This window comes from Antennarius striatus, chromosome 5 (genome assembly GCF_040054535.1).
Source record: "Antennarius striatus isolate MH-2024 chromosome 5, ASM4005453v1, whole genome shotgun sequence".
In the NCBI taxonomy this organism is placed as follows: Eukaryota; Metazoa; Chordata; class Actinopteri; order Lophiiformes; family Antennariidae; genus Antennarius; species Antennarius striatus.
In genome coordinates this window covers 20,580,566-20,606,572 of record NC_090780.1, presented here as the reverse complement: position 1 = coordinate 20,606,572, position 26,007 = coordinate 20,580,566, and the positions used below count along the sequence as shown (strand labels likewise).

The 26,007-nt window shown below is 42.3% G+C and overlaps 1 protein-coding gene across 1 annotated transcript; it reads right to left on the bottom strand.

Moving 5' to 3' along the window:
• Nucleotides 1-173: 173 nt before the first annotated feature.
• On the bottom strand, nt 174-25,304 carry dnah1 (dynein, axonemal, heavy chain 1). The gene is made up of 76 exons (XM_068315818.1): nt 25,212-25,304; nt 25,024-25,105; nt 24,735-24,900; nt 24,404-24,548; nt 24,172-24,293; nt 23,906-24,090; nt 23,517-23,766; nt 23,251-23,408; nt 22,959-23,170; nt 22,574-22,872; nt 22,229-22,379; nt 21,633-21,826; nt 21,283-21,508; nt 21,056-21,175; nt 20,880-20,962; nt 20,598-20,739; nt 20,292-20,447; nt 19,993-20,191; nt 19,664-19,917; nt 19,384-19,596; nt 19,123-19,287; nt 18,886-19,007; nt 18,683-18,788; nt 18,407-18,586; nt 18,178-18,318; nt 17,929-18,092; nt 17,709-17,822; nt 17,436-17,624; nt 17,243-17,348; nt 16,557-16,670; nt 16,321-16,470; nt 16,001-16,087; nt 15,726-15,912; nt 15,566-15,657; nt 15,321-15,475; nt 15,055-15,232; nt 14,646-14,960; nt 14,334-14,492; nt 14,108-14,209; nt 13,879-14,019; nt 13,570-13,730; nt 13,309-13,466; nt 13,016-13,189; nt 12,621-12,799; nt 12,169-12,399; nt 11,905-12,101; nt 11,536-11,671; nt 11,146-11,354; nt 10,888-11,059; nt 10,586-10,777; nt 10,268-10,378; nt 9,908-10,093; nt 9,625-9,816; nt 9,312-9,479; nt 8,950-9,141; nt 8,500-8,631; nt 8,154-8,279; nt 7,919-8,038; nt 7,392-7,541; nt 7,113-7,273; nt 6,754-6,979; nt 6,432-6,627; nt 6,172-6,323; nt 5,865-6,061; nt 5,618-5,762; nt 5,253-5,411; nt 4,852-4,983; nt 4,588-4,758; nt 4,300-4,479; nt 3,716-3,892; nt 2,977-3,147; nt 2,646-2,776; nt 1,835-1,979; nt 1,171-1,377; nt 830-1,064; nt 174-449 (listed from the first exon to the last, which is right to left on the bottom strand). The coding sequence occupies exons 1-76, from the start codon at nt 25,302-25,304 to the stop codon at nt 331-333; spliced, it is 12,507 nt and encodes a 4,168-aa protein (XP_068171919.1). The 3' UTR covers nt 174-330.
• Nucleotides 25,305-26,007: the final 703 nt, after the last annotated feature.

Here is a 26,007-nt window from a genome sequence, read left to right as displayed (position 1 = left end):
TTTAAGCACCACCCTCCTACAGTTAAGTCATGTTTCTCAACTAGCCCTATGTTACCGCCTTAAAGCAGCAGGATGTGTAATCAGTTCACTATTTAGTGACAAACCAGACTGTTCCAGGTCTTATGGGCGCACAATTGACCAAAAATGACCGAAGCAGGACAATGATTTTCAGAGAAACATTACACTGCTATGGATTTGAGGAAAAAAAAATCTTAATTGGAAAGACAAAATGAGTTTAAGTGACATAAATTTTTGTTTGAAAAGGTTGAAGCGTTAAAGTAATCACATCTACAATCATAATCATTATTGTATTGAGCTGTAAAATAATATCTAGTCCAGAGCACAGATGAGGGCGACTCCCCGTCTAATCCAGTGCCTCTGACTTTGACCTGTGGGCAGCTCCACCGCCATGATATAGTTGGAGGAGTGACCCGCTGTCGACGGAGTCCCTACAAAAGAACACAAATGAGGTCAGTCTCACAAAGACATGCATTAGTATTTTTCCATCACTGCACTCAGTTTCTGAGTAGTCTAATGTGGCAACACAAGGTGTTGGCTGCACGCTGTGGGTGGAAAATATAGAGCTGTACTTTCAGACGCTTCATGAAACAGGACACTAACTGGAATCTATTTTGAGTGGGTAATAAAACCACAAAAACCAGATGCACACAAACACTAGAGCAAGCCACTGAAAGACGAGAGTAACACACTGAGCTGAAGCTTCATTTATTCTGTTTCCTCGATAACAAAATAATTTCATTGATACCAAAAATAAGTAAAATTGTGCAACATTATTTAGACGAAGGAGTGGGACGCGGTTTTTACTGACCAGCACGTGAGAGGGTTTTGTAGACGGGGCAAACGTAGATCCCACAGGTTGGAGGTTCTCGGTTGGGTTTTGGGACCAGCCAGATGACGGACATTTCTGTGTGAAGTTCTTTGGGTCTGGACTCAGCCAGCTGACCTGTCTCATCATCCCAGCGAGCCCCCTCCAGGAACAGGCCGTGGATGTAGCACCCCGTGACCGGTTTCACTGTTATCTCTGAAACCGACGCCTTTAAAATCTGAAATGATTAGAGAGGAACAAAATGATCTGCAGAACTTATAAAAACAGCGGTACCTGACAGATATCAGTATATTTTAGCTGCAGACACAGAACATCAAGCTGACCTCAAAGTCGAACGTGATCGTCTCAATGGAGGCACCGGAGCGACGGGCAAAATTCTGGAGGATTCCAGTGAGAAAAGCCTGAGGGAAAAAGAAGCTGCTAATCCAGAAGACAGGTGGAATACCAGCAGATATCCATGTCTGCAGAAAACTGATCCTTTGCAGCAAGTCTGATACCCAGGAGGCCAGAGGCTTCAGAGAAGGGTAGGCCTGGAGGGAGAGAGACGCACAGCCAGTCAGCTGGGTTCACAGGGAAGGCAGAGCCCGACACGATTAGAGCAGAAATGTCACCAAAAGATCATCTGATGTCCTGAAATCACTCCTAAATGTCAATTGTGTGAGTTTCCCTTCAGTTGCCGTCGATGAGATGCAGTGATGGATGTTATAATATCAGCTCAGTTCGAAGCGTTTGACATTTTAGATTCCTATTACCTCAAATCATTCCTATAAAAATGCACGATTAGTTTTTATTTTGTGCTCCGTCTTTGAGTCGGCGTTTCCCGATGGAGGGTTTGCTGTTCTTCTTCTGGTAGAATTCTTAAATGTAAATATTAACAGCTGAGGTTAGAATGTATTATTACGCTAAATGATAGTTTTAACAAGTTTTTGGTTCACTGGCAAATGAGGGGGAGTCGGAAGGAGAGGAACTGCTGTGTGATTTTTTTGCCTTGGCTTTCCAGATATCGGGCATAGCGTTGTTGAACAGGCTGTCGGCCATAAGTTCCAGGTCTGGTGACATGACCAGGACCCCCTTCAGAGCCTTCATTACATCACTGAGGCTTTGGGAGATCACTGCCAGCAGTTTGTTATACCTAAAAGACAAAAGAGCAGAGCAGTAATGAACAGACATGAACCCATTGAGCAGGTTAAACTCCTCACTATTCAAACATTCAAGAGTTAAAATGCTGAAAAGTCATTTTCCTGACCTGTTTTTAAAACCTAATATAATTTTCTAAAATTATTTTTCTGCTCTTTCACCACATTTCCGGAAAATCTGTTCAGCTTTCGTGTGTTATTAATAAAAATGATGAAAAAAAAAAACCCTCAAAATGTTCAAGGAAAATAAAAATAGGAGCAAATCTTGTTACTACATACTATATAACACCTTCTTTATACTTGATGAAGCTGACACCACCGGCAACATCAGCTCAGTCCCATCTGAGTACTGCGCCATATAACTATGGTTACTGATAAACTTACTGGTTACACTGGACGATTAGAGTTTGTACCGCAGAGTTAAATATTCTCAGGACTTTTCATTGCAGCACAGGTGAAAGTTTCTTTCTCTAAGCTTTTACTCAGATGTAGACGTTTCGCTTGTATTTTGTTTTGAAAGAATTGACATCTGTTTGAAAGATTACAGCTTCTTCTGCTGATACGAACACACGGCGGTCGAGCCAGGCGGCGCGTGTAATTGTATCAAGGAGACCTAGGTGTGCTTTGTGACGTTTATCTTTTGGAACAGCCTGTTTTGTTACCTGATGACCTCCTGGATGAGCACAGTGTTCATGGACTCTTCATAGAGGATCGGGTATTTTTTTCTGACTTCTTGAATGTTAAAAGGAGCAGGAATCTTTTCAAGGATTCGTTCCACGATGCCTTCCACTACCTTTGATCCAAGAAGAGGCCAAAGTCAGATGAAAGTCTATGCATTTACATTTTAAACTGAATTTCAATTCTCCACACATTTCTCTCTCTGTATTTAATGACACACATATTCATAATTAATTAATATGTGCATACATACAACAATATGATGCATGTAGTGCTAAAAAAGTAGAAATAAAGAAAAGTAATACATATTTTTACCTCTTCCAGCTTTCTGTCTGATGCAGCTGTAGCTCCAGGCTGCAGACGAACCACGTTTCCCAGCAGGGCAAAGATGTCATTCTGTGCAAAACTGATGCTAGCGTTGTCATGGAGACCAAAGATCTCAGCAGGATCACTGATAGGCAAACCACGAATGTATGCCAAATAATCCTAGGGTCAGATTTGCAGTGGAAACAGGTCACTACTGCCATCATTTAATATAAAGCAGAAGAGTTGATTTTTTTTTTTTGTGATTAATATGAAATACTTGTTGCCTTAACTTTCAGTCATTTAATGAGAATGTCTGGTCTAATATAAGTAATGAAGTCAGTGTCATCATTAGGAAAATGGTCCATCATTTCAAATTGGGATTTTAATTGAGTTGACTGCATTAGGAAGTCAAATTTGGATTAAAAAAAACAACTATTTGACACCCTTGAGGTCTGACATTTAAAATCTGCAATGTTTTGCTTACTTTATCTTGTTTATGAGAGGGAGCAGGAGCAGAAAAATAATTATTTGTTAGAAAAACAACTCACAAAAACAGGGATATTGCTGATTTTTCCAACAGTGAATGATTGCACATCTGTCTGTTTCGCCTTCTTGTGACCCTTTAGAAAATCTCCCTACATCCTCTGTCAGATTTCCAACCCAGGACAATATGCCACTGCTACAGACATAGTTTAAATCTGATGCTCTTCTGTTATCATGATCTTTTGGCCTCCTGTGTTTATCTAACCTTAATATGTAGACTGGAGTCAATCTGCCGGTAGATTCCAGATGGAGAGTAGACATGGTCGTCGATGAGTACAGCGGGACTATAGAAATCCTCCAGCATGCTGAGTAAACATCGTCTGTCCCAATCGTCTGTCACACGGCAGCCGTAACCGATCTGTCCCGCAGTGTATTTAAGCACCTGGACAGATGGAGCCCGTCAAAGTCAAACAGACGACAGACAGTAGAACTATTGATATGCACACAAGTCAATTCTAACACAGAAAGAACAAAGCAGGACAGTGATGTCTTTTGTCACACTGCATCATCTCTTTCATTAATAACCCATAAAAGAGTTGACTGCGGGCAGTAGCACAAGTGTTAAACAAAAGTTGGTGTTTAGCTGTTGAATTATGTCTCCACAGTGATTACAAATATTTAATTGCAATAAAGTGATCAATGGTCAAATGAGGTGCATGAAAAGTGAGGGACTAAAAGCATCAGAGTGATGACAAAACCAAGAAATGGCAGCAAAAAAAAAGAAAAGAAAAGAAAATCTAAATGACTTTATGTGGCTTTGGATTTGAAGTTTAAATATATCTCTGTCACCTTGTACGAGACGTCCTGGTACTCATCCAGGAACATTTTGAGCTGGGTGACGCAGATGCTCAGGTCCCCGTCGCTGAACTCGTAGGGAATGTTAAAGCCCAGAGGACCGAAATTCCTTCGCTCCAGAGTAATTCCATGGAAGAGAGACAGCGACAGGAGCAAAGACTTGAAGTGTGTCGTCTGCGAAGAAGTGTGACACCAGATGTTCTCAACAAAAAAGAACCAAAAAGACAACTTCTCTAATTAAAACAATAAGGAAACAAAAATAAGCAGGAAGACGAAATCAACCTTGGTGGAAGAGGAAAGAAAATCATCGGTAAACTTCATGTAAGTTTTCTGGAGGTTGGCCTTGATTCCTCTGGGCGGTTCGGTGGTCATCTTTGACCCATTCTGGAGGATGGAAACTGGGAACTTTTTGCTGGGGAGACTTGTGAGCCACAGCCGGAAGTTTTTGTGTACCTGTTTGTGGGACAGGTGTTGCCAGTGAGCAGGTAAGACTGTAATCCAAGTCAAAAAATGTATAATCTTTGTCTAACATGAACTTCTACCAACTTTAATGGGATCCATGTTATCAGTCAATCTCTCCAGTGCGGGCATCCACCTTGGAACAACGTGACAGTTCTGGACAAAGACCCAATGACCTCTCTCCATGGCAGCGTGCATCACGGTCTCCACCTGAGGGCCCTGAATCACAGGGACCATTCATTTAATAAATAATAGCAGCATTTCCTAAAAAAAAACTGGTTTGCATTTTAGTGGAGGTCGACATAGTACGTCTTCCTACAAGTGAAATTGCTGACACAGTAAAGGAAAAGCTCACGGAGAGCCAGGATTTGATTTGACATTATGCTAATAGTTGTTTTTTTTTAATCTATTATTGCTCATATGGAAATCATGACAGTGTGAACACCTCAAATTTCACTGAATGACAGTAACTGCCATCAAGCCCTGACCTGGCCTTGGCCCAAAGAGATGGCGCTCATTTTCGTGGAGAACTGCATGTCATCAGCAAACTTGTAAAAGTCATCAGCAGGGTCAGCGCCAGGAGACAAGACAAAGATGATGGGGGAGAAGGGGGACGAAGCCTTGAAGATAACAGACAGGTCTGAGATCTATTGGGAGATGTGGAGAAAGTAAGTAAGAGCAAATATAGATCAAGGTTTTTCTTTTCCAACCTTTTAGGAGGAAAACAGACAATCTCCTTCAATGTCATGAGATTTCTATTACTTTGTGAACTTCATCAAAACCACTGTAGCAGAGATCTTTTCTGTCATAGATACTGGTTTTTAACATTAAAGTCAAGAAGAAGGGACTCTGCCTGAGGTTCTATGAAGTGCTGTCCCAGCTGAGCCGAGATAAAGTCTTGCAGGCCTTGAGAAAGACAGTCTGGCCTCAGACAGCGCAGGGCCAACAGCTTCTGGAACGAGTCCAGCTCCGTGTCCCACCGACCTGGGAGAGGTTCCCTACATTCAAGCATGAACACATGCATTGACACTGACTTCCTCTGCTCAGAACAAGTGAAGGAAAGGAGTGTGATTTTGTTAAATGTGGTACTAAACACATACCTGTGAGGCTGGTTGCTGTCATAAATCCTTTTGAAACCTTGCTGATGTTCTAAGAAGCTCTCTGCCAGTTTATCAAATTTGTCCAGAGTGCTGAGGGCCATGATATCCTGCCAAACTTGCTCAGATAGCCAACTGATTGCTGGGTGGACCGGTGATCGGACGGGCATCCCTCCGGATAGCAGGCAACGCCACTCGACCTACCGCAGAGAGATGATTCAAATTTGAATCAAAAGTACCTCAATCTCAACTTCCTGCTGGATATGAAAGAGGAGATGGGGGGGGGGGTGCAGACTACCCTGTTGCGCACCATATCAATTTTATTCTCATTCATCATGATGCGAGTACACAACAGGAAAGCAAACATGAGTCGGTGCTTCTCAAACAAGCCACGGCAGATGTGGCTGTAGAGACTGAATGTGAAAAATTCGTTGATGTTGGCGACTCTCTTCTCAGCGGTGTCTGTGGGACACAAGAAGTCAACGGAATCAGAAAATTATTGGATATTTTCCTTATATTTAGAATGGCAAACAAAGAGCATAATAAAATATATTGTTATAATCTGTCTACCTGCTTTCTCTGAGTGAGCAATGGCAGCCGTAAAGATGCCAAGAAACCATTCCAGTGAGTACTGGTACATTGGGTTGATACTGGACAGGTCCGATACACAGAAGAAAAGGATCTGAGCGCGTTCGGCGACAAGCGCAAACTGAAGACGGGAGGTGTCGATGTCCCGCTCTGTCTGCTCTGCTGTCACCATTTTGACCTGCCAGTAAGTCCAGATGACATCAGTAGAAACAATAGAAGCTCATGAGTTTCATGGTTGAAGTATTACATATGAAGTTTGGGAGAAAGACGGTAAGAAATGTCATTTTAAACATAAGAATTGGACCTGGATCTCTCCAGCTTTGATTTTCAAAGTCTCCAACACTTGGATGAGCTCCTCATTGTCCACTGGGTTTCCCTCTGTGGAGCTGAGCTGAAGCAGGATCTCATCTTCAATATCTTTAAGTTCCTGTTTCATCTTTACGCCACTAATGATCAGCTGGCTCTTGGCTTCTTCCAGGTCTGGACATTCCTTGGCTACCACCAGACTCAGCAACTGGTCCTCTAGAGCACTGGGAACACACAGACTTTCACATTGCCTCACATGAAGGTACAGAACATCACTGTAGGTCTATTTCAAAAGTCCATATGTGAAACGACTGAGGTGATGTAACAGTCACACCCGGTTCTGATAGAACATCTTACCAGGGTGACATGGTGAAGTTAATGAGTGTGATGTGGGAGGTGACCTCTGGAGAGAAGTGGGGGTTTGGCAGCTTGGTGGTGATGTACATTTTGAAGCTGTTATGACAGTAGATGACTGAATCGCCCAGCTTCAGCACTGTGCTGCCTCGCTGCTTAAATGTCTAAGGGGACAAACAATGAATGAAGTTAAGCAGAAAACCACCAAGTCGATATTGGCTCGCATCCCTGTTATAGAATACAGGTGATGTTTCTATTTAACATGTGTGAATGTGTATTCACCTGCTGCAACAAGACAGGTTCCAGAATGGGGTCAAAGTCCTCTGCCACATCCTCCAAGAGGCAGGGTTTACCGAAGCGAATGGCATTTTCAAGTCTGTGAAGGAAGTCCCGGTTATGTAGCTTCATAACCTCCAAGCCATTGTCGCGTTCCTGAGCGACATGAGGACATAAGCAGGAATAAGCCATGGATCGAACATAAACATAAATATTTCCAGTGGAGCTGTGGGTGATGTAAGATGAGAGGCATGCGTTAACCCCTTCAGTATGTTGACTGTTAGCAGCACAGCTAACACAGGTCCCTTTGTTGGTAATAAGCCTCATATATTACCAACAAAGGTAGTACTGAATAACATATAAAGTATAAATAAAACAATGATTTATTGATACCTGTAAATAAATTCTAAATATCAAGTGAAGTGGCAACCTGAAATCCTACTATGACTGCTTAACATTAATTTTTGTCTCACTGTGTGTTAGAGTTAGGTTAACCCTCACCCTAACCCTGAGCGCACACATTTTTCCCTCACCATGTTTCTGATCCAGCTGTTGGCTCGTCCCTGAGGATCAATGAATAACGGCCAGCCATGAGAGCGCTGAGTGATCACACCGTTCTGCACTGAAACGTTGTCTTTGGGTAAACCTGATATCTGTACGATGACAATACAAGCAGTTAAATTAATGGAAATGTGAAAGCATACAAAAGAAGTCAACTTTTAAAATCTATATTAAGTGGACATCAATGGTTGGTTGATTGGTTCTGACCTGCCATGAGTGAATCTTGAATGGGTCACCGAAGGTGGTGATCAGGTTTGATGCATCAGTGTGGGGAATCTTCAGCTCTTTGAACCCACGGAGCCACTCTTCTGACAGAGCTGCCCTGTACTCTCCCTACAAACAAACAAACAAACAAACAAACAAACAAACAAACAAAGAAACAAACAAACAAATGAGCAAACAGACAGACAACTATTACACAAACGGCATGCTGCACTCATACAATATTTACTACACTACATATCACTACATATAAAATAGAGCAATATGGCTGCGAATGAATGGGAGGAATCCTACAACTTTGAAAGAGTTCAGAGAGTTACGGCCCACTTACAGTGAAAGGTCCCAGGTAGGTCACGTGTGCAGCAGACAGAAGAACATCACCTGCCACATTATTGACGACATAGTCCAAATGTTCCAATGTCTCCTTCCAGCGGACCTTTTCATCTGCTAGTCCAACTACAAGCTGGAAAAAATGAATGCATCGTCATGACAACATTTAAAAAAAAAAAAAAGAAAACTACATTTTCATCGATACAAACCTTTCGATTAACCCATTCATACATTCATGGGAGAGACTTCCACACAAGGGGCCGACCTGCTCATGTAGGTCTTTATAGTCAAGTCTTAATTCAATCAATGCTGATGCTTACAATTAGAGATATTTGGGTGACAAAACACTTACAGAGGGAAGACATGTGTAGACTGAGGAATATTTTGTTCAGCAATATCATTTGAGCGATAGTGTGTAGTTTTCTGATTGCATACTGTACTTCATTCTGACCTTGTCTCCTCTGACAAGTCGAGTCTCACACAGTCGAAACTTCTTGTCCAGCTCATCTTTCTTGGCCTGGCATTCCTGGTACTTGTCCTGTGAAGAGGCGACACTGGCCTCTGCTGCTGCCAGCTGCTTTTTGGCATCATCCAGGATGTGCTGGGAGGCCACCAAATGCTCCTGGGCCTCCCGAAGAGCTTGCTGTAGAAGTACATGTGACAGATATGAGGTTGGGAAACATTAACATCAAATTAGACCATGAATCCCACTTGATAAGATTCTACTCCAGGGCTCCCAATCTGAAATTGATTTTGCTGGAAGTGATTTTATAAGTACACAATAATAATTCAAATTGGAATTTCAGATTTTACCCTTTTAGGTTCCACAGCCTTGGTTGCAAAGTGATAAGTATGAATAGCTCGCACCCACTGGCAAATGGAGTTACAGGCTTTGGAAACCTTGGCGATGGTAGCTGGTTGGAATTCCTCATTGTCTATGTAGGGCTGGATTAAAATGATTACATCGTCTGGGATGTTGTCCTGCAGAAAATATGTGACGAGAAAGCTGCATTGAACATGTCTATGTACTGTAATCTATGTACCTATAGCCACATCAGATTAACCACAGAAATTCATAGAATGTTCCTCCAAAGTATTAAAAAAAAGAGAGAAATATGTGTTCTACCTTATCGTACTTAAGCAGACTCTCCAGAAACTTGCCAGGGTCTTGCAGCAGACCTTTTCCTTTCTCCCAATAATCATCGATCTTGCTACCAGCATTGGATCCAGATACCTTCTTGGGTTTGATGCCCCTCATAACACAAATCACCTCAATGACCAGCTTCACTCCCTGAGGAGGTTGCCGCATGGCCTGAAGCTATAGGAAAATTATTCAGGAAATGACATATATTAGACATATAAATATCTGAGTATTGACAGGATATCCTGTCATGAACAAAACTCCTGACCTCATTGATGTCATTCTTCTTGAGGGACTTAAGGCTGGCGAGGGCGGCATTCAGGCCCATCAGAGCCTCCTCCAAGTCTCTCTCCACATCTGCTGCAATGACATCTACGCAGCACGTCTTCTCTGATACTTTGTCTTCCTCTGCTTGCACTGATATCCGGGTCTCCTCTGCAACTATTTTTTCTTTCTGGTAGTGTATTGAATAAATCATACTCACAGAACATATTCAAATATTCCAAAAACACAGCTTCTACAGAAATGTCAACATTTATGTGTAGAAAGTCATTTGTTGTAATTCAAATCGTTGTTTCCACCAAGGCGGTTACGTTTTCATCTTTTGATATGGCTCAAACCAATGTACCTCTAGGGATTCCACAGCAGCTTCAGTGTCCTTAGCAGCTTCCTCCACGAGAGGCTTCATCACCTCCAGCTCCTCCTGCATCCTCCCCACATCTTCTGCTGTGCTTAGAAGCTAAATGGCCAAAATAAATAACGACAGGGGATCACAAAGAAGTGCTAAGTAAACATATGTACACATGAGAAATCTAATCTACAGTATTTTCTGCACTATAAGGCACACTACAAGCCTTTAATTTTTTCTAAAACTGACAGTGCTCAATATAGTTTAGTGTATCTTATAGTGCAGAAAATACTGTAGTTATTTATTCTAGGGACGTGCCTTATCCAGGGCAGAATTCACGAGCTGCTGACAGCTGCACATTTCTTTTCTCTTTTGTTCACTGAGACCAGAAAAGTTTCTGAGCAATTCCATGTAGCTCCTCAGCGTGACGTAGTTGTGTCGAGAATGCTCCACTAGATACTGCTCACACTTCACCGCTACCGACTGGTGGATCTTTGCACACATCAGTGTCTGGAAAAGGAAAGCATTTGTGAAGAAACCGTGCTTAATGAAAGTCAAAAGTTTTGATTTTTGACATTGCTTGTTATTTATAATCATGTAAGAACACAGAGCATCCTCACCAGTCCCTCCATGACTGTGGGGCTGAATTCTAATTCTGGCAGCCCACTGAAAAATGATGTGGCCACATCCTGCAGCGCCTCCGCTGACCAGGGAATGAACCAGTCTATAGTACAAAACGTCACCAGAGAGGGAAACTGCCTCAGATGTGCACGAAACGCTTCACCAGTAGGACTGAAAATGAGGAAATGAAGATAAATGTAGGGAGTGGAAGGAAGGAAGAAAGAAAGAGGTAAACGAATTTATGCTCAGTTGTTAACCTCATGCAGACCACAGTGTGGATGTTTCTGCGGACCCTCTGGTTATAAGCAGCCATAAGGTTGGCTTTAGTTGGCTGCTGGCCCTGGTCTTGCACCACTGGCTTCATGGCTGTCAGGATGCGCTCCTGCTCATCTATTCCATAGAGGTTGGGAACATCCCCAGAACTCAAAATGATGCTGATGTCCTCCAGGAATGACTCAGTCTTAATCTGTGGGATTAACATGAAGGTATGGAGCAAAATACTTCTTGTCTTTGGAGATGATATTAGTTGATGCTATCACACACATGGACTAAATATAGGTAGAACAGTATTCCAATGACGCTATTAAGCCACCACATACACAGTACTGTAGCCGATGATAAGGCAATGCTATGTGTGCTATATTTACCTGGGTGTCCACAAACAGAAAGGTGATCTGTTTGTTCTGAAGGCCAGCACTCAGCAAGATGCTTTTAATATCTGCTCTCCACTCAGTCTGACTGTAGTTCTTAGTCGGTTTAATCTGGAAGCACTCGTATTCTGACCTGAATGTGGACAAAAACATTGTGACACCTGCCCACAAGTTACTTAAACAAGACACAGTATTTAAAAAAATCGCACACAAAAAACAGCTCCTGCTTGACACCCGAAAATCCAAACCATCCTGGACATAAAACAAAGGCAAACGACGTTTAAGAAACAACATAAAAGTATATAGAAGTTGTAAAATTCTAGCAGTTTGGAGACAAAATAACGTGTTGTTGTGTGGGACTCTCACATATATGAAGCCAGCTTAGTGAGTGACTGGCGTCCACTTCCATCCACCCCCAACAGGAGGGCATTGCCCAGGGGCTGGCGCAGAATACGGCTCAAACGGCACACATGTTCCACAGCATCCATGAAGGGCACTAGCTTCATCCCGGTGGAACAGTCGCGGTTGTAGTCATCCATGTATTCCTCCATCACCTTCATCAACTAGATGATATGATCTGAGATTAATGGAGTTATTTAGGGGAATGATCCTCCGATGAAAAATGCCTACCTTATCTTTGTCTTGTATGAGCTTGTAGGCTTTGTGGTCGGCTCCAGGGGTCGTGAAGTCTCCGTACAAAACAGGCTGGAAGGGCACAACCGCTTCAAAGCTGCAGTCAAACTCTTGAATGCAGTCCTTCAGGAGTCTGTCAAACCAGTCCCTGTCCTTGGTGCACACCAGGCGGTCCTGGAAAACTCGGCAACTTTCGTGGTACCACAGCTGTAGCAGCTGCCATTTGTCCTGAAATCACCACAGGAATGAAACATTTTTAGACTTCGAGATACAGATTTAAAGACTTCTAACACTCCGTATTTGTTTGGCTTTCTTCATACATGAATGTACTGGAGGACCCATAAAATTTCAAGAAGAATTCAAAAGGATGTGTCAGGAGACCAAAGCTGAATTCAACAGTCTATTTCATAAAGAAATTTATTATCTGATTAATTTAATTTATTCTCTACCTCAATCATTTCAGCCTCAGCCATGAGCATGCCCTGGAAGACCCTGGATAAATCTCTGAGGCTGAACGTGTAATGGGGCTTTGATGGAGTCGGGAGGAGTTGGGAGGTTATGGCAGAGTAGACTCGGACAGAGGCGTCTATCAGAGACTCGTTCAGTGGCTGAATGGCTGGCAGAGATCCTGATGATGGGCAGCAGTGTAGGAGAAACATAACATATTCAAGATATATATGCTGAGGATTTTGTCAATGACAACTCTGAACTCTTTCCCTATTCTTTTCTGTGCTCCTCATTTACATTTAATTGTGCTTTCATCATTTCAGGAGCCTCAATATTCAATCCAAACTGGTTTTTAGGTTTTACATGAAGTATTCTCCACCTATCCCCCCACACTCACCCATCCAACTACCCAAAATGCTGGAGAAAATCCTTTTCTTGCTGGCGTCCTCTATTTCAGTAATAGACAGGATGTTGAAGTGTCGTGTGAAGCGCTGGGTGATGGGGTTACGGCTTCCTCCCGGGGGTCCCATGGCACAGATAAAATTAATATCCACAATGTATTTAAAGGTCCCTGTGAAGAAGGGCCGGAAAAAGAAAAGACAAGTCAACCAACTGGAATGTCATGACAAAACCCAAACCTTCATAATAAAAAGGAATCAATTAAGATTTTACCCATGATAACATGCTCACCTATCTGTTTCCTGTCATACCAGCCTCTGTGGTCCATCCACTGCCTCAGCAGTTCAATGGGAGGCTGAGCGCCACAGGTCTCCAACGCTGACATGTTTAGATCATCAATGAAGAAGATGAAGTGCTTTTTTTTTGGTGGTCCAAATGTAGATTTTGGTCTAACACACAGACACACACATCAGTAAAATTGAGCCACAAGCATGTTTTTGATTGGAAATAATGCTTACGGTGATAGATTACATAGTGGTAGAGCATGCATACCGTTTTTCTAGTTTACTCTCAATGTAATCTTGAGTGTGGTTGGCTGAGGTGTGAGCAGAGAACACAAGAGAGTGTGTGATGTATTCAGAGGGCATGTCCCGCAGAAGTTTTGCTGATATGGTCACAGTCTTCCCCGTGCCGGTCGGCCCAACACAGAGTATCTAAATGCAAATAATCATTTCTTGATTTTAGAAGACTACAAACTGTAGTTTTACATAAATGTGATACATTTTTTTATGAAATAATTTGAAACAAACACATTTTGAAGACCTGAATGGGAGGAAGTTCTACTAAAGCCAACACACTCACTGTTTTCTTATTTGTCAAAAGCAAATCCATGACGAAGGACATTCTCACTGTTCCAGCTGTTGGAACTATGACGTCCGCTAAATTTGTCTTCGGGTTGATGGTAACACTCTCTGCGTCGTCCATCCAGCCGACCCACTGGACCTGAAGCGTAAGCAAAACAATGATTTTAAGTGAAAAGAAAAAATACACCTGGGGGTTTCCTGGTAAATCAGCACCATATATAAATTACTTTTCTGTCTTTATCTTCATCATCCGCCTCAAAGTCAGTAATCCCTGCATCATCGAGTCTGTAGTCATACACCAGACCCTCCTCTGGGAAGCATAAACCAATCTAAAGGAAAAACACATTTATCTCAGTTAAAATACAGCCCTGGTAAGAAATAACCTAGTATCAATGTAAAGCGAATTAGAGATTATTTGTTGTTTGGATGCAACAGAAGGAAGGATGATGCAACCTTTTCTTCTGCCATCTTGCTCTTGAGCCAGGCACTGAAGCGCTTACAGCTCACGGAGTCTCCTGTGGAGCCCACGCTCCACACCAAACAGAAGAAGAACCAGGGTTCGACCAGCTCCTTCAGCCGGTCCAGTTTGTTTTGGGGCACTGATCTCTTACCCTACGAGACAACATTTGATTTGTGAGGGCATCAAAACCGACCAAATTCTCACATGAAAAAGTAGCTTCTCTAAACACCCAAACTTTCAACTGAATGATAATCTAGCTGCTTCAAGCCACAGATCTAAATTAATTAATTAAATGATTCATGCACCTCTTTGATGGAAAAGGGATTAAAGAGACAGTCCAGAAGTTTAAGGAGACTGCAGGTGAGGTTGCTGTCCAGGGATGTGATGACCTCATTGACTGACGTGCGAACAAATGTGATAGAATCCTGCAGGAATCTGGAAAACAGGGATTGGAGCTGGCCGGTGTACGGTTTCAGGGCTTCAGGAAGCCGTTCAAGCCAGCAGGCTGTGAACGGGATGAGACCCAGCATGCTGGGCTCCAGGTAGACCACACCACAGCGAGACACTGTGGATGGAGAAGCCACCGCCAAGTCCTGCACCTCAAACATCATGGTCATCTCCTTCAGGAGGAAGACACAAAATGTGCGAATGTGCACGTGAAGAAGACGAGAAGAAGATGACACAGGGATAAAACGGAAAAAAAATCAATCTTACGTCACTGATTTGAATGATTTCTCCAGAGCCGAGACACAGCTTCTTGTTGTCATCAAGTGCAGCGTTCACGTTCTCGGCCCACACAGGATCAACTGGCCCATCAAATATGTACCACTCTTTCTCTTTGTCTGTGGATGCGGCGCCTCCTCGAATGAGGGATGAGAGGATGCCATCTGTCCTATAGGGTCAGAAAAAAGGCAACGTGTCTCTACGGAGTAAAGTCTCACTTATTTTGTCCTGTTTTCATAAAACAAAGCACTACTTACCACTCATGCGTGAGTGAATCATACTCCCCGTGCAGCTGCCCCACGGTGACAGACTTGGGGTTGACAACACGTATCTGAACCGACTCATACACGCCGCCGCTGGCAGACGGCTGACCCTTCAGAGCCGTTAATGCTGCAGCCAGAACCTGGTAGCACTAACACACAGAGGTTAACCTGACATACCAGCACTGCTGCAAAGCACAAAAAAAAAATCACCATCCACAATGCAGTGACTGAAGACTCACCTGGGTTTTACCGGATCCAGAGGGTCCCACCAACATGACGCCACGTTTCAACACGGTGGTTTCATACAGCTGAACACACTTATTAACAAACCCTGCAAGCATCACAACGTCATCATCAACTCATCCTGAAAATACAGATCTGTGCTCCAGAAACACTCACCGTCCACGTCTTTAAGGTTCTTCTCGGCACAGATGTCATGGATGGAATCTTCTAGCGTCCCGTTTTTTATTTTCTCCCATTTTGTCTTGGAGAAAAGATCTGATATAATACTATTGAAGAGCTTCAGGTCGTCCTGTACCAACTTTGGTAAGCTGACTTGTTGAATGGCCCGCACACAGATCAACTCCTGGGGGACAGCAACATCGAATAATAATAAAAGTTTTTAAATCTCTTTCCAGAATTTGTTTTCTGATTGAATAAACAACATTATTTACCTCATTCATGTTAGGGTTTTCTCTCTTCAGGTCTCCAGCAGCTGAGATCACAGTCTTCATAGCTCTGATTCCAAAATCATAATGATCCTTCATACAGACATGAAGAAAAGAAGTCAGCACTCATTTATACCTTTGTCAGTCTTTTATAATGAGGCATGAACATATACTCCATGCATAAACATCTTTACGGTTTTTCTCGTCTATAGATTTTGTTTGATTGTAATCTTTGTTGCTCTGCTGCTGAATTTTTCTGGGATGTTGGGAGCTTTATTATTTATTTATTTACTGTGCTTTTATCTTTGTAAGTCACCATAGATTACCTGGAAGCTGAGCAGTTCGGAGGAGAGCTTGAAAGCAGTGGTGATTTTCTGGGAGAGGAGTTTAGCATCAATGAAGCCATTAGACAGCAAGGAGACGTCAGCTATCACAGCATAGTCAGGTACCATCATGGCCACGGGACGAAACAAGGCCTGTGGGCGACATCACCTCTTCGGTTGGACTCAGTCTGCTCATCCTCAGTGTTATAGTCGTTTAGAATCCGATCATTGTTCCAAACCTTAAGATTGTCCGGCATTTCTGTGCATCCAGCATAACCGAGGTTTGTAGTCATGAACACAGCACAAGAAGAAACAAGAGGGATTTCTGTCCCTTCAAACACAAACCGCTCTGCCTAAAACACAACACACACAATTAATTTAAACAAGAGAAGAAACTTGATCGTCATTATATAATTTTTACAATTATATAAGGAAATTGCAAAGTCAGATTTTTTTTTATTTTTTTCATGATGTTGGGGGGAAACCAGAGTACCTGGAAAAAAACCCATTCAGACACAGAGAGAACATGCAAACTCTACACAGAAAGGCCATGTTGGAAATGCTGGGGTTTGAACCTATGACCTTCTTGCTGTGAGGCAACAGTGCTAACCACTACACCACCATACCACCAATTTATTGATATTATTGATTAGATTTAATACTACAAATTTTATCATGTTGCTGCACTTAGCCGACCTGCTTTTTATGTTGATGAGGAGTGTCAATAAAATCAATTCTAATACAAAAAAATGCAGATTTTATGAGATAAAAATGTTTTGTGAATACTTTATTCTGTCTATCAAATTTTATAAGCTTGAAACTTATATATTTGGAAATACAGTACTCTATTTATACACTACTATTATAGCTAGTATTCTACAGTTAAGTTTAATACATACCAGCACATGAACATCCAGTTTCTCACCTGTTGCTGTTGGGCTCTTTGTATCGTCCTAATCTGTTGTGCTGCCACAGACAGCACTTCCACGTCAATATGCTTGAATTCATCAAAGCATACCCAGGCGCCAGAGCTGCAAAAAAATGTAAGATATGACATGTTATTGTTAAAAAACCTGTAAGTGCTGACATTCGATGACGCTTCACTGACCACCTCCCACCTGGCCAGTCCTTTGAGAATCCTCCCTACAGCTAAGAAATTAAGCTGATTAGAACAATTGATAACAACTGTTTGGACGGCCAGAGCTTTTCCCAGATCTTTAATGGTTTCTGTCTTTCCTGTCCCTGTTGGACCTGAAGGAGCTCCTCCATACTTCAGGTTTAGAGCTCCTGTTAGGGTCAGGAAGCACCTGAAAGAGTAAGGGCGGTTTAGTATTTAAAAGAGTACAACGTAAAACATTTTCTGCAGGGAGAACAGAGTCAACTTTAGTTACCTCTCAGTGAGTGGGGTGATGACTAAACGTCCAGAGTTGCCAAGGTACTCGTATCCGTACGAAAACTTTGTATTCAACATGTGGATGTACAGGTCATCGTCTGTCCAGTAATATCTACAAATGTTATCAATTCAGTGTAAAGCTCATTCGGCATCATTCTGAAGCAAGTGAGAGAATTACAGAACAACAAAAGCAAAACAAAACAAAAAAATCAACAAACCTGAGTTGGCTGATCCACTCAAAGTCACTGATGCCTGACACCTCCTGCTCCACCAGGCTGGCTGCAACATCTTTAGCATGGACCTCAATGACGATGAGGGCAGACAGCACAGCTCGTTGCAAGTTGGACAAATGTCCTCTCAGCAGCTGCACCAGGTCACCCAGCTTCCGACGCCACAGGGAAAATGCATTAATCTTAAATTAGAAGGCACTGCAGTGAAAGCAACTTGAACGTTGGATAATCTATTACCTGTGTCTGTAGTTGGGGATAAAGGCGTTTGTTCAAGTCTCCCTGTTCCAAGGCCTCAGACATGGCTGCAGTCCAGAAGACCAGACATCCAGCTAGCACCACCTGACCAGGCCATGATAACACCCACTCTTTACGAGGTTCCTGGCGGGGGTCAGAAGAAAACACAACTTAAATATCTCCTTGAAAGTGTGCAAACAAGTGATGCGAGGGAAAGCATGACATCGCACACCTCATGGTAGGCTTTGAGTGAGCGGTCAATGTTATCCCTCAATGTGGCCTCCATAGACGTCTCTACGTCCCTGAACCAGGCCTCCACATTTCCAGTCGGCCACACCGGAAGAAGCAGCTTCACCTCCTCACCTTCCTCAGAGTACATGTGCGTGACCTGCAGATCTGACTGGAATCGAACCTGAGAACCAGTACAAGTGTCACTTGTATGCAATATGTTATGTTTTATTTGTTTTTCAAACAAGATAACTGTGAAGGAGCATCATCCAGAACAAACCTGCGCGATGTTCTCAAAGCATTTTTGCACATGTGGTTGCAGAGCAGTGAGATTTTTGTTCTGGGACAGAATCTCCATTACCTCATCATCTGACATGAAGTGAAACCTACAGACAAATTATTGAATTGAATTTGTGTAACAAGCAGCTGATTGTAATTCAAAAATTCTGTAACCATAAATTTTTCAAGATAATTTCGGCGTACCTGGGAAAAGACTCTCTTTTCCTCTCCAAGTACTCACTGAGACCCTTCTGCACCTGTTCCAAGAGTGTGTTGCACTCTTTCAGTTTGTGTAGTAGAAAAACACCTGAACATAATTCCATCACCTAGAGAAAAAGACAAACACATACTGACATCATTACCATCGTAAAGCTCAACGCTCATCACCATAATATATCTATATATATCACCTTTAACATGTTTTGAAAGTTGACTTCTGACCTTTTTATTATTTAAGGCTCTTTTCATGATCAGCTTCCACCTTTTCTCCATGCTCTGGTATCTTTGTCTTTCCACAGGCAGCTCCTGGTTGATATCATCGGAATTGAAGATGGGCTCCAAGTGAAGCCAACAGCGCTGGCAGATCAACCACTCCTCCAGCACATCCTGCAGACACCAGCAGGGGGCGGCAGCACTACATCAGTCACTGATGCCAAAGAAAAAAAAGAAATGAGATCTTTACTTTTTAAGTTCTGACATTACTCGAGTCAGTGTGAGCTTTCTCTCCCAGGTACTGATACGGTCCTCAAAGTGTTTTTTGAAGGGAGAAAAAGACATGCTTTGCATCGTGACGATGTGGTCGTCCAGCAACTGGGACACTTTGTCTGGGTTCTTTAAGATGTAGTTTCCTGTTTCCTTGTAGGGCAACACATCCAAGGAAACCGTCGACCATTCTTGCTCCATCTTTTCCAGGGCCTGAGTGACAAGGTGCGTAAAATAAGTTGTTTGAAGACACACATCTTCCATTCCATCACAACCGTACCTGCTCAATGGCGTTCTCTTTCTCCGCTATCTCAGCCACACGAGCGATATCTTTCAAGTGATTCTGTAGACCGAGCTCCACACAGCGAGAGAGGGTCAGGCTGGCTTTGGGCTTGACTCTTATCTGAATGACTTCTGATAGCATCTCCCAGTGGCGGCTCCTCATTCCCAGGTTCCTCAATCCCCGAATCAGAGGGACGTAAGGAAGGAAGTCCTCAATCTTGCTGCAGATAACAGTAGCCACCATCTCACAACCTAAAAAAAAAAAAAATAATCAGATGTTTGAGGGATCGCTTTTCATTTGGATGGTGATATAATTCACCCCCTTACCGGGGATGCCCTTGAACTGTTTGACACATTTCTGAATTGTCCTTTGTGAGTCGGTGACAATGCGCTCAAGCTGCTCGGGGTCGATGGAGGTCAGCGGGTCAGCAAGCCAGCTCTCCTGCCAACGCAGCCAATCAGAGGCGGTGGTCCACAGGTCCTTAAAAGGCTGGAAATCCTTTACTAGCTTCTTCAGGCGATCGTACTGCAACATAGATTACCCTTCTGTTTAAAAGGTCTGATCAAGGGGAAATAATCTGTCTTTTGCTGAATGAGAAAGCATCTACTGCTACACTTTCACTTACATTCGTAACAGGAAGACCAAACAGATTTTGCCTCTTGTTCACGTTTTCAGCCGTCATCTGGCAGTCCTTGAGCTGCTTGTTTATGCGCCTCATCTCATTGACCACCTCATGAGCACGATCGATGTCTCCATGTCCTGCAAGGCCAGCAACCAGCATCTGTAAACAGATGGGGTGAGGAGAAGAGACCTCTGAATAAATATAAAGCATAACGATGGTAGAGAACTTCTTGATAATCCAAACTGCATTTCTAAAAAAAATTGATCTAAAATAGATCACAATAAAAAACAAATTGTCAACTCAGCCGACCTGAAGAGAGTCGAGGTGATCCTGAAAGTTGTTCTGGTCAACCAGGTGGATCTTACGAAAGCGCTCCTCATCCTCCACATGTTGGGCGGCTAATGCTTCCATCTGATTGATTATCCTTTGAGGCCATTCAGTGGCGATGCTCCTGCAGAGACAGATCCTTACAGCAATCACTATACAGTTATAAAACCATTTAAATATGTCCCACCTCATCCCACATGACAACAGTTAAAAAAAATATTTTAGATTAATGTTCATTGGCAAGAGAATTAATTTTACACTTACTTTTGTTTCATATCCTCATTTGAAAGGCAGTAGTAAAACTCCTCTGTTCGGTCATAGTCCAACAGGGTCTTAGCGATATGTTCCTGTTGTGGAAATATTTAGAAAAAGGTCACATTATTGACAAATTAACCCTTTATATGACACAAAACACAAATTGCCATTTCAGACATCTGCACCTTATATCTCCTGATCGCCTCTGGGATTTGCTTCATCCACTCCCTCAGTTCAGTCAGCTCCTCAATGCTGTTGGGCCTCTCACGTAGCTTTCTACTTATTACATCACACTCTTCACACGCCTAAGAAAACATTTTAAAATTAGACTTAGGCTTTAATTATAATATTGGAAAAGCTTTGTTTCAAAGTGAAGTCCAATACTTTTTAAATAACTAAAACAATGACTTACATAATCGACCTGCTTTCGGAGCTTCACAACAAAGTGGTCCAACATTGCTTTAGCTGCAGCCTTCATCTTTTTAGACAGCGTCAGACGCACAGGTTCCACACGGACAATAAACACACCGATGACGATGGAGGACGGCAAGGAGAGCTGGAGAATTTCCACTTGTTTTTGATAATGTTCCACCACTTCCTTCACTTCTTGGAATGTCAGTTCTGCATATGTATGAGAACTAGCAGAAAAGATAGGAAGGATTCTGTCTCGTGAACTAAACATGCTAAATGGAATTTAAATCTGATCGAGCAACGTCCTAAACTAGTTGGAAAACTTCAAATATATAGTTCTAGAAGACTTACTTGAGAAGGACTTTGATGTCTGTGTTGTTCAGCTCTAAGTATTTCTCATATTCAGCAGCGTAAGCCCTGAGAGGAATTGCCGCTTGCATGAGAGCATTGTGGACTTTCTCTCTCAGCTCATTGACTTCTGGTTCCCACAGATTCACTGATTCCAGCAACGGATTGTCTCCAATAAACAATTTATGCATCACAAGCTGTTTCACAACAGAAAGAAAAATTGGCGTGTGTATCACGATAGAAGGCTAATGATTTAAAAGACTGCATCATGTTACAAAACTATAAGCACTGCAAAAAAAGAGAATTCTGGTTTTAGAAAAACCATTGTATAAAAAATGTCTGACTGTATGCATACGAATATTATAAATCTGAAGACATTCAATCAATCTTCAATCAATTTGCAATTATAACACTCATCTGTTTATTACAGTCCCTGTAAAAGCTCATGGCATGTAAACAATAGATAAAAAAATCGATACTGCTCCTGAAAAACGATGCAGAATAATGATTATAATAGATTTATGTGCAACTTAAACAGACTAGACAGACAATAATGCTCTGACGCACAGCGACTCTCGCTTTAGCAGATTGATAATTACCTTATCAAGTTGCAGGATGTTGTATGTGGCCAGAATGCCTTTATCAAACAAGTCAACAACAGATGTCTGAAAATTCTCCAGAGGAGTGCTGTAATGGACCCCGGTCTGATCCAGAACCAAGTCCACTTGGAACAGAGGATTCCTTTTAGGCCTAATTTTGGAGAAATGAGAAATATTACGACACAATAATGCTATTAAGTTATGACACAATCAAAATTATAATGTATAACCAACTCTAGGAATATTAGACAAGATAAAAATGAGTCTAAAAGCATGAGAATGATACTAATATGTATAAATGCAAATATGTGCTTATAAAACATTAACAAATAAAAGCCGTCCTACTTGTAGGGGCTGGTGATGAGGTTGTTGCCCCAGACCAGATCTTGAGGGCAGTTCAACAGACTGTCGCAGGCATCCAGCAGCAGCTGAGTCAGGCTGATGAGGGAATCTCTCACGAGGAAGCGCAGAGAATCCTGCAGCTTGAAGTGCACCAGCGTCATCAGTCTGGACATTTTGGAGATCTTGTACATCTCCCAGGAGGATTGATTCACGTTGTATGCGCCTTTGCCAATATTTGCCAGATTGGAGCGGATATTGTTGCTCAGTGTGACCACCCATGTCTCCCGAAGAAACAAGCTTATCTGGAAAAGGCGCACAGAAATTCATTGGCAAAAGAAGGAATTGGCAAAAGAAAAAGGGTACCATAATAATAATAATTAAACAATACCTGAGTATGCACTTGTGACTGCATGTCTTCAAACTTGTCCAGTGTCACAGGTTTGATAAAGGTGACATTGAACAATCTCATGGTCGCTACCTTGTTACACTCAAACCCTACTTCAGACAACACACAGATCACTTCTGGTTTTGTTAGCAGGGAACGGAAGACAAAAGCAGCTTGGTTCTTCTTATATTCCAAGTCAGGAATGGGAAAGCATCCTGTACGGAGGTAAAAGAGGACTTTTGTTTGATAGAGAAGGTGAATGCCATATTATCAGACACAAGGAAAAACATACAACCTTTCTGTGGCACATGTACAGGATCTTTCTGTGGCAGGGTGATGTGGGAAAATTCATCTGGATGGTTCATCACTACTTTTTCAAAGATAATGCTGTTCATAGCACGGGCAAACTCCAACTTGATTTCTTTCTCCAGGTCTTCTATACACTTCTCCAGACTGTAAACATAATATTGTCTTTATTTACCATATACGTATTATTAATAAACTAGATAATACTAAAAAAGGAGAAAAAGGCTGTGGTAATGTGGCTCCAACATCACTCACATGTTCAGCCTGAGGCCAGGGGCTGAAAGAGCACATCTCTTGATACTCTGGAGTTGGAGACTATCAAGCGATGGTGTTCCCTCACAGATGGGCATACAGTCCACAGACAAGTGATGGAAAATCAAAGCTTCTGTCTTCTCCCTCAAGCGCAAAGCAAATTGGATCCGTTCGACAAAGACACGAGGATCCTCTGCACTGAATAATAATCTGATCCTGGGCACCCAGTGCTTGGTACCTGCCAGCATCTTCACTTCTATACAGTCAGGGAGAATGGAAGCATACAAGATGAAGCATGTGATGATCAGATGGTGAATACTTTCATATAATATTCTAATATATTCATGAGACACTCTGGATACGAAATATTGGTCATTTAAGCAGAAAGGCACAATACTTGCCCTTTTTGTGTTCTTTTCTGCAAACAGGATGTCTTTTGTCTTCTATGGTTTTGATGTTTGGGTGAACCTTTTGCACCAGGTACTGGTATTTTTCTTTGCTGTAGTCAAGAACATCGACTAAATGCCAGCTGTACTTCAGAGAGGAGCTTCCTGGGTCATCTTCAGCAGACAGATAAAAGAGCAGTCATTAAAATGATTCAAAATGATCTCATTAATTGTTAACATGATATATTTGAGTAAATATTCTGTGAGAAGGTTTATCACTTGTGGATAGCAGGGCTTTGGCAGGAATGGGCTTTCGGTGGGGTAATTGCTCATCATTACCCAGGAGGAGCCAGTCTTCTGGCGTCCTGCAGTCATAGTCCTCATTGTCAAACATCTGAGGGTCAAAAACAGCAGATTACTGAGAACTGGTCCTCTGACTCATACTCCAGAGGTTAATGGTAAATGGTGAAGACAAATAGTACTGAAAAAAAATATGGTGGTCACCTCCAAGGGGAGATAGGATGCCACGGGATTGTCCGGCATGGCTGCTTGGTCATTGCTGCGACATTTTGGCATAAGGAAGTCGGAGTCGATGCCTTTGTCTGCCAGGAGCTGCTCAAAGTTTAGTAGCAGGTATTCTCTACGACGTCTAGAGGAAAGCAATGTTGAATAGTATAAGTCTAATATCAGTCTAAACAACAAATGACACCACTAAGGCTGCTAAAGCACAAATCACCACAGGAAAATACAAAAACTCCCCAGAGATCTCTGTACCGCATAACATTAAAAGCAGTGTGCTTGACTCCTATATGTGATACACACAAACAATACACACCTTTCTATCGCTAGCTTCCGAGGGATCTGACCCGGAATTGTTTGGTACGGCATCTGGATTTTGGGTGTGCATCCGGAGCGCCAGAAGTCGGAAGTCTGTGACTCGGAGGAGGCCCCAGGGTGACTCTGTCCAGTAAGCGTGAGCTGATCCGGTGAAGTTTTGGAACCTGGAAAGAACACGCAGCACAACCAACGACCTAATCCTTTATTTATGAATAGTTTGATGATATTCTCTTTAAATGGTGTCACGACCTACAAGGACTACATGTCATACACTTGTCACGTCTCACCTTTGGCTGTGTTGAGATCCCTGACTTCATGGATGGGTCGGCCCTCTGACCTCTGTCGGATCTCTGGTCCCACTGCACAAGACTAATCAATAGAACATATTCTAGTCTTGACCAGAACATAATAGAATCTTCTTATTTTGCAAGAAGTCAACAGTTAAACAGATTTGTGAGGATCCACAAGCTTTTACCTGGTGTTTGAATGGAGGCTTGTGATCTGGAGGTTTGCAGGGAGGATGAGGCGACGTTGGACCAGACCCGGATAAATATCTCCTCCTTTTCATCTTCTACTTTATCAGAAAAAAAATAAAACATTTTTGTGCACAAATTTAATAAAATTACCTGGACAGTATAGGATAAACATGTAGCATGTTCAGCAAACATAACGTAATTTCTGACGTTGCCAAAGGTTTTTAGTCTGACGCGCAAACTCCTGACTACGATTAATTGTGGACACGGGATATAAAAATTACGCGCTTTAATTAGTGATCGTTAAGTCTTTACGAACGACATCTAAAGGAACGACTAGTTTAGATCCAAGATGAAAAAATTCCATGAAACCAAAAAAGAACTCAAGTTCTTAAATGTAACGTCGTTTACCACTAAAACAAACGATTCGACGCACCTTTCCGCAAATTCACAAGTTGTAAAGCAACACGACGAGCGCAGAGCGACAAATCTCAGCCTGCGTGTGTGTGTGTGTGTGTGTGTGTGTGTGTGTGTGTGTGTGTGTGTGTGTGTGTGTGTGTGTGTGTGTGTGTGTGTGTGTGTGTGTACGGTTGCCATGGGGATGCGTGCCCCAGCTCGGCTGAGAGTCAAGAAGGACAGAAAGACAGACATTGGAGGGATAGTTTAATTGCAAAACAGTACAACTTTCCATTACACTTAACTTACAGTTTGATTTGATTTTTACAATTTATTTTGTAGCTTACAAACAATACCTCATTTCTATATGAAAGGCTGTAGTACTGATGAACTAAATGAAAG

Coding starts and splice junctions, on each gene's coding strand:
- dnah1 (XM_068315818.1), bottom strand. CDS start 25,304: ATGAAAAGGAGGAGATATTTATCCGGGTCTGGTCCAACGTCGCCTCAT. Junction 24,294..24,403: donor CATCCTATCTCCCCTTGGAG/GTGACCACCATA, acceptor TTTGACCCTCAG/ATGTTTGACAATGAGGACTA. Junction 16,088..16,320: donor CCGAACTGCTCAGCTTCCAG/GTAATCTATGGT, acceptor GTCTGTATGAAG/GATCATTATGATTTTGGAAT.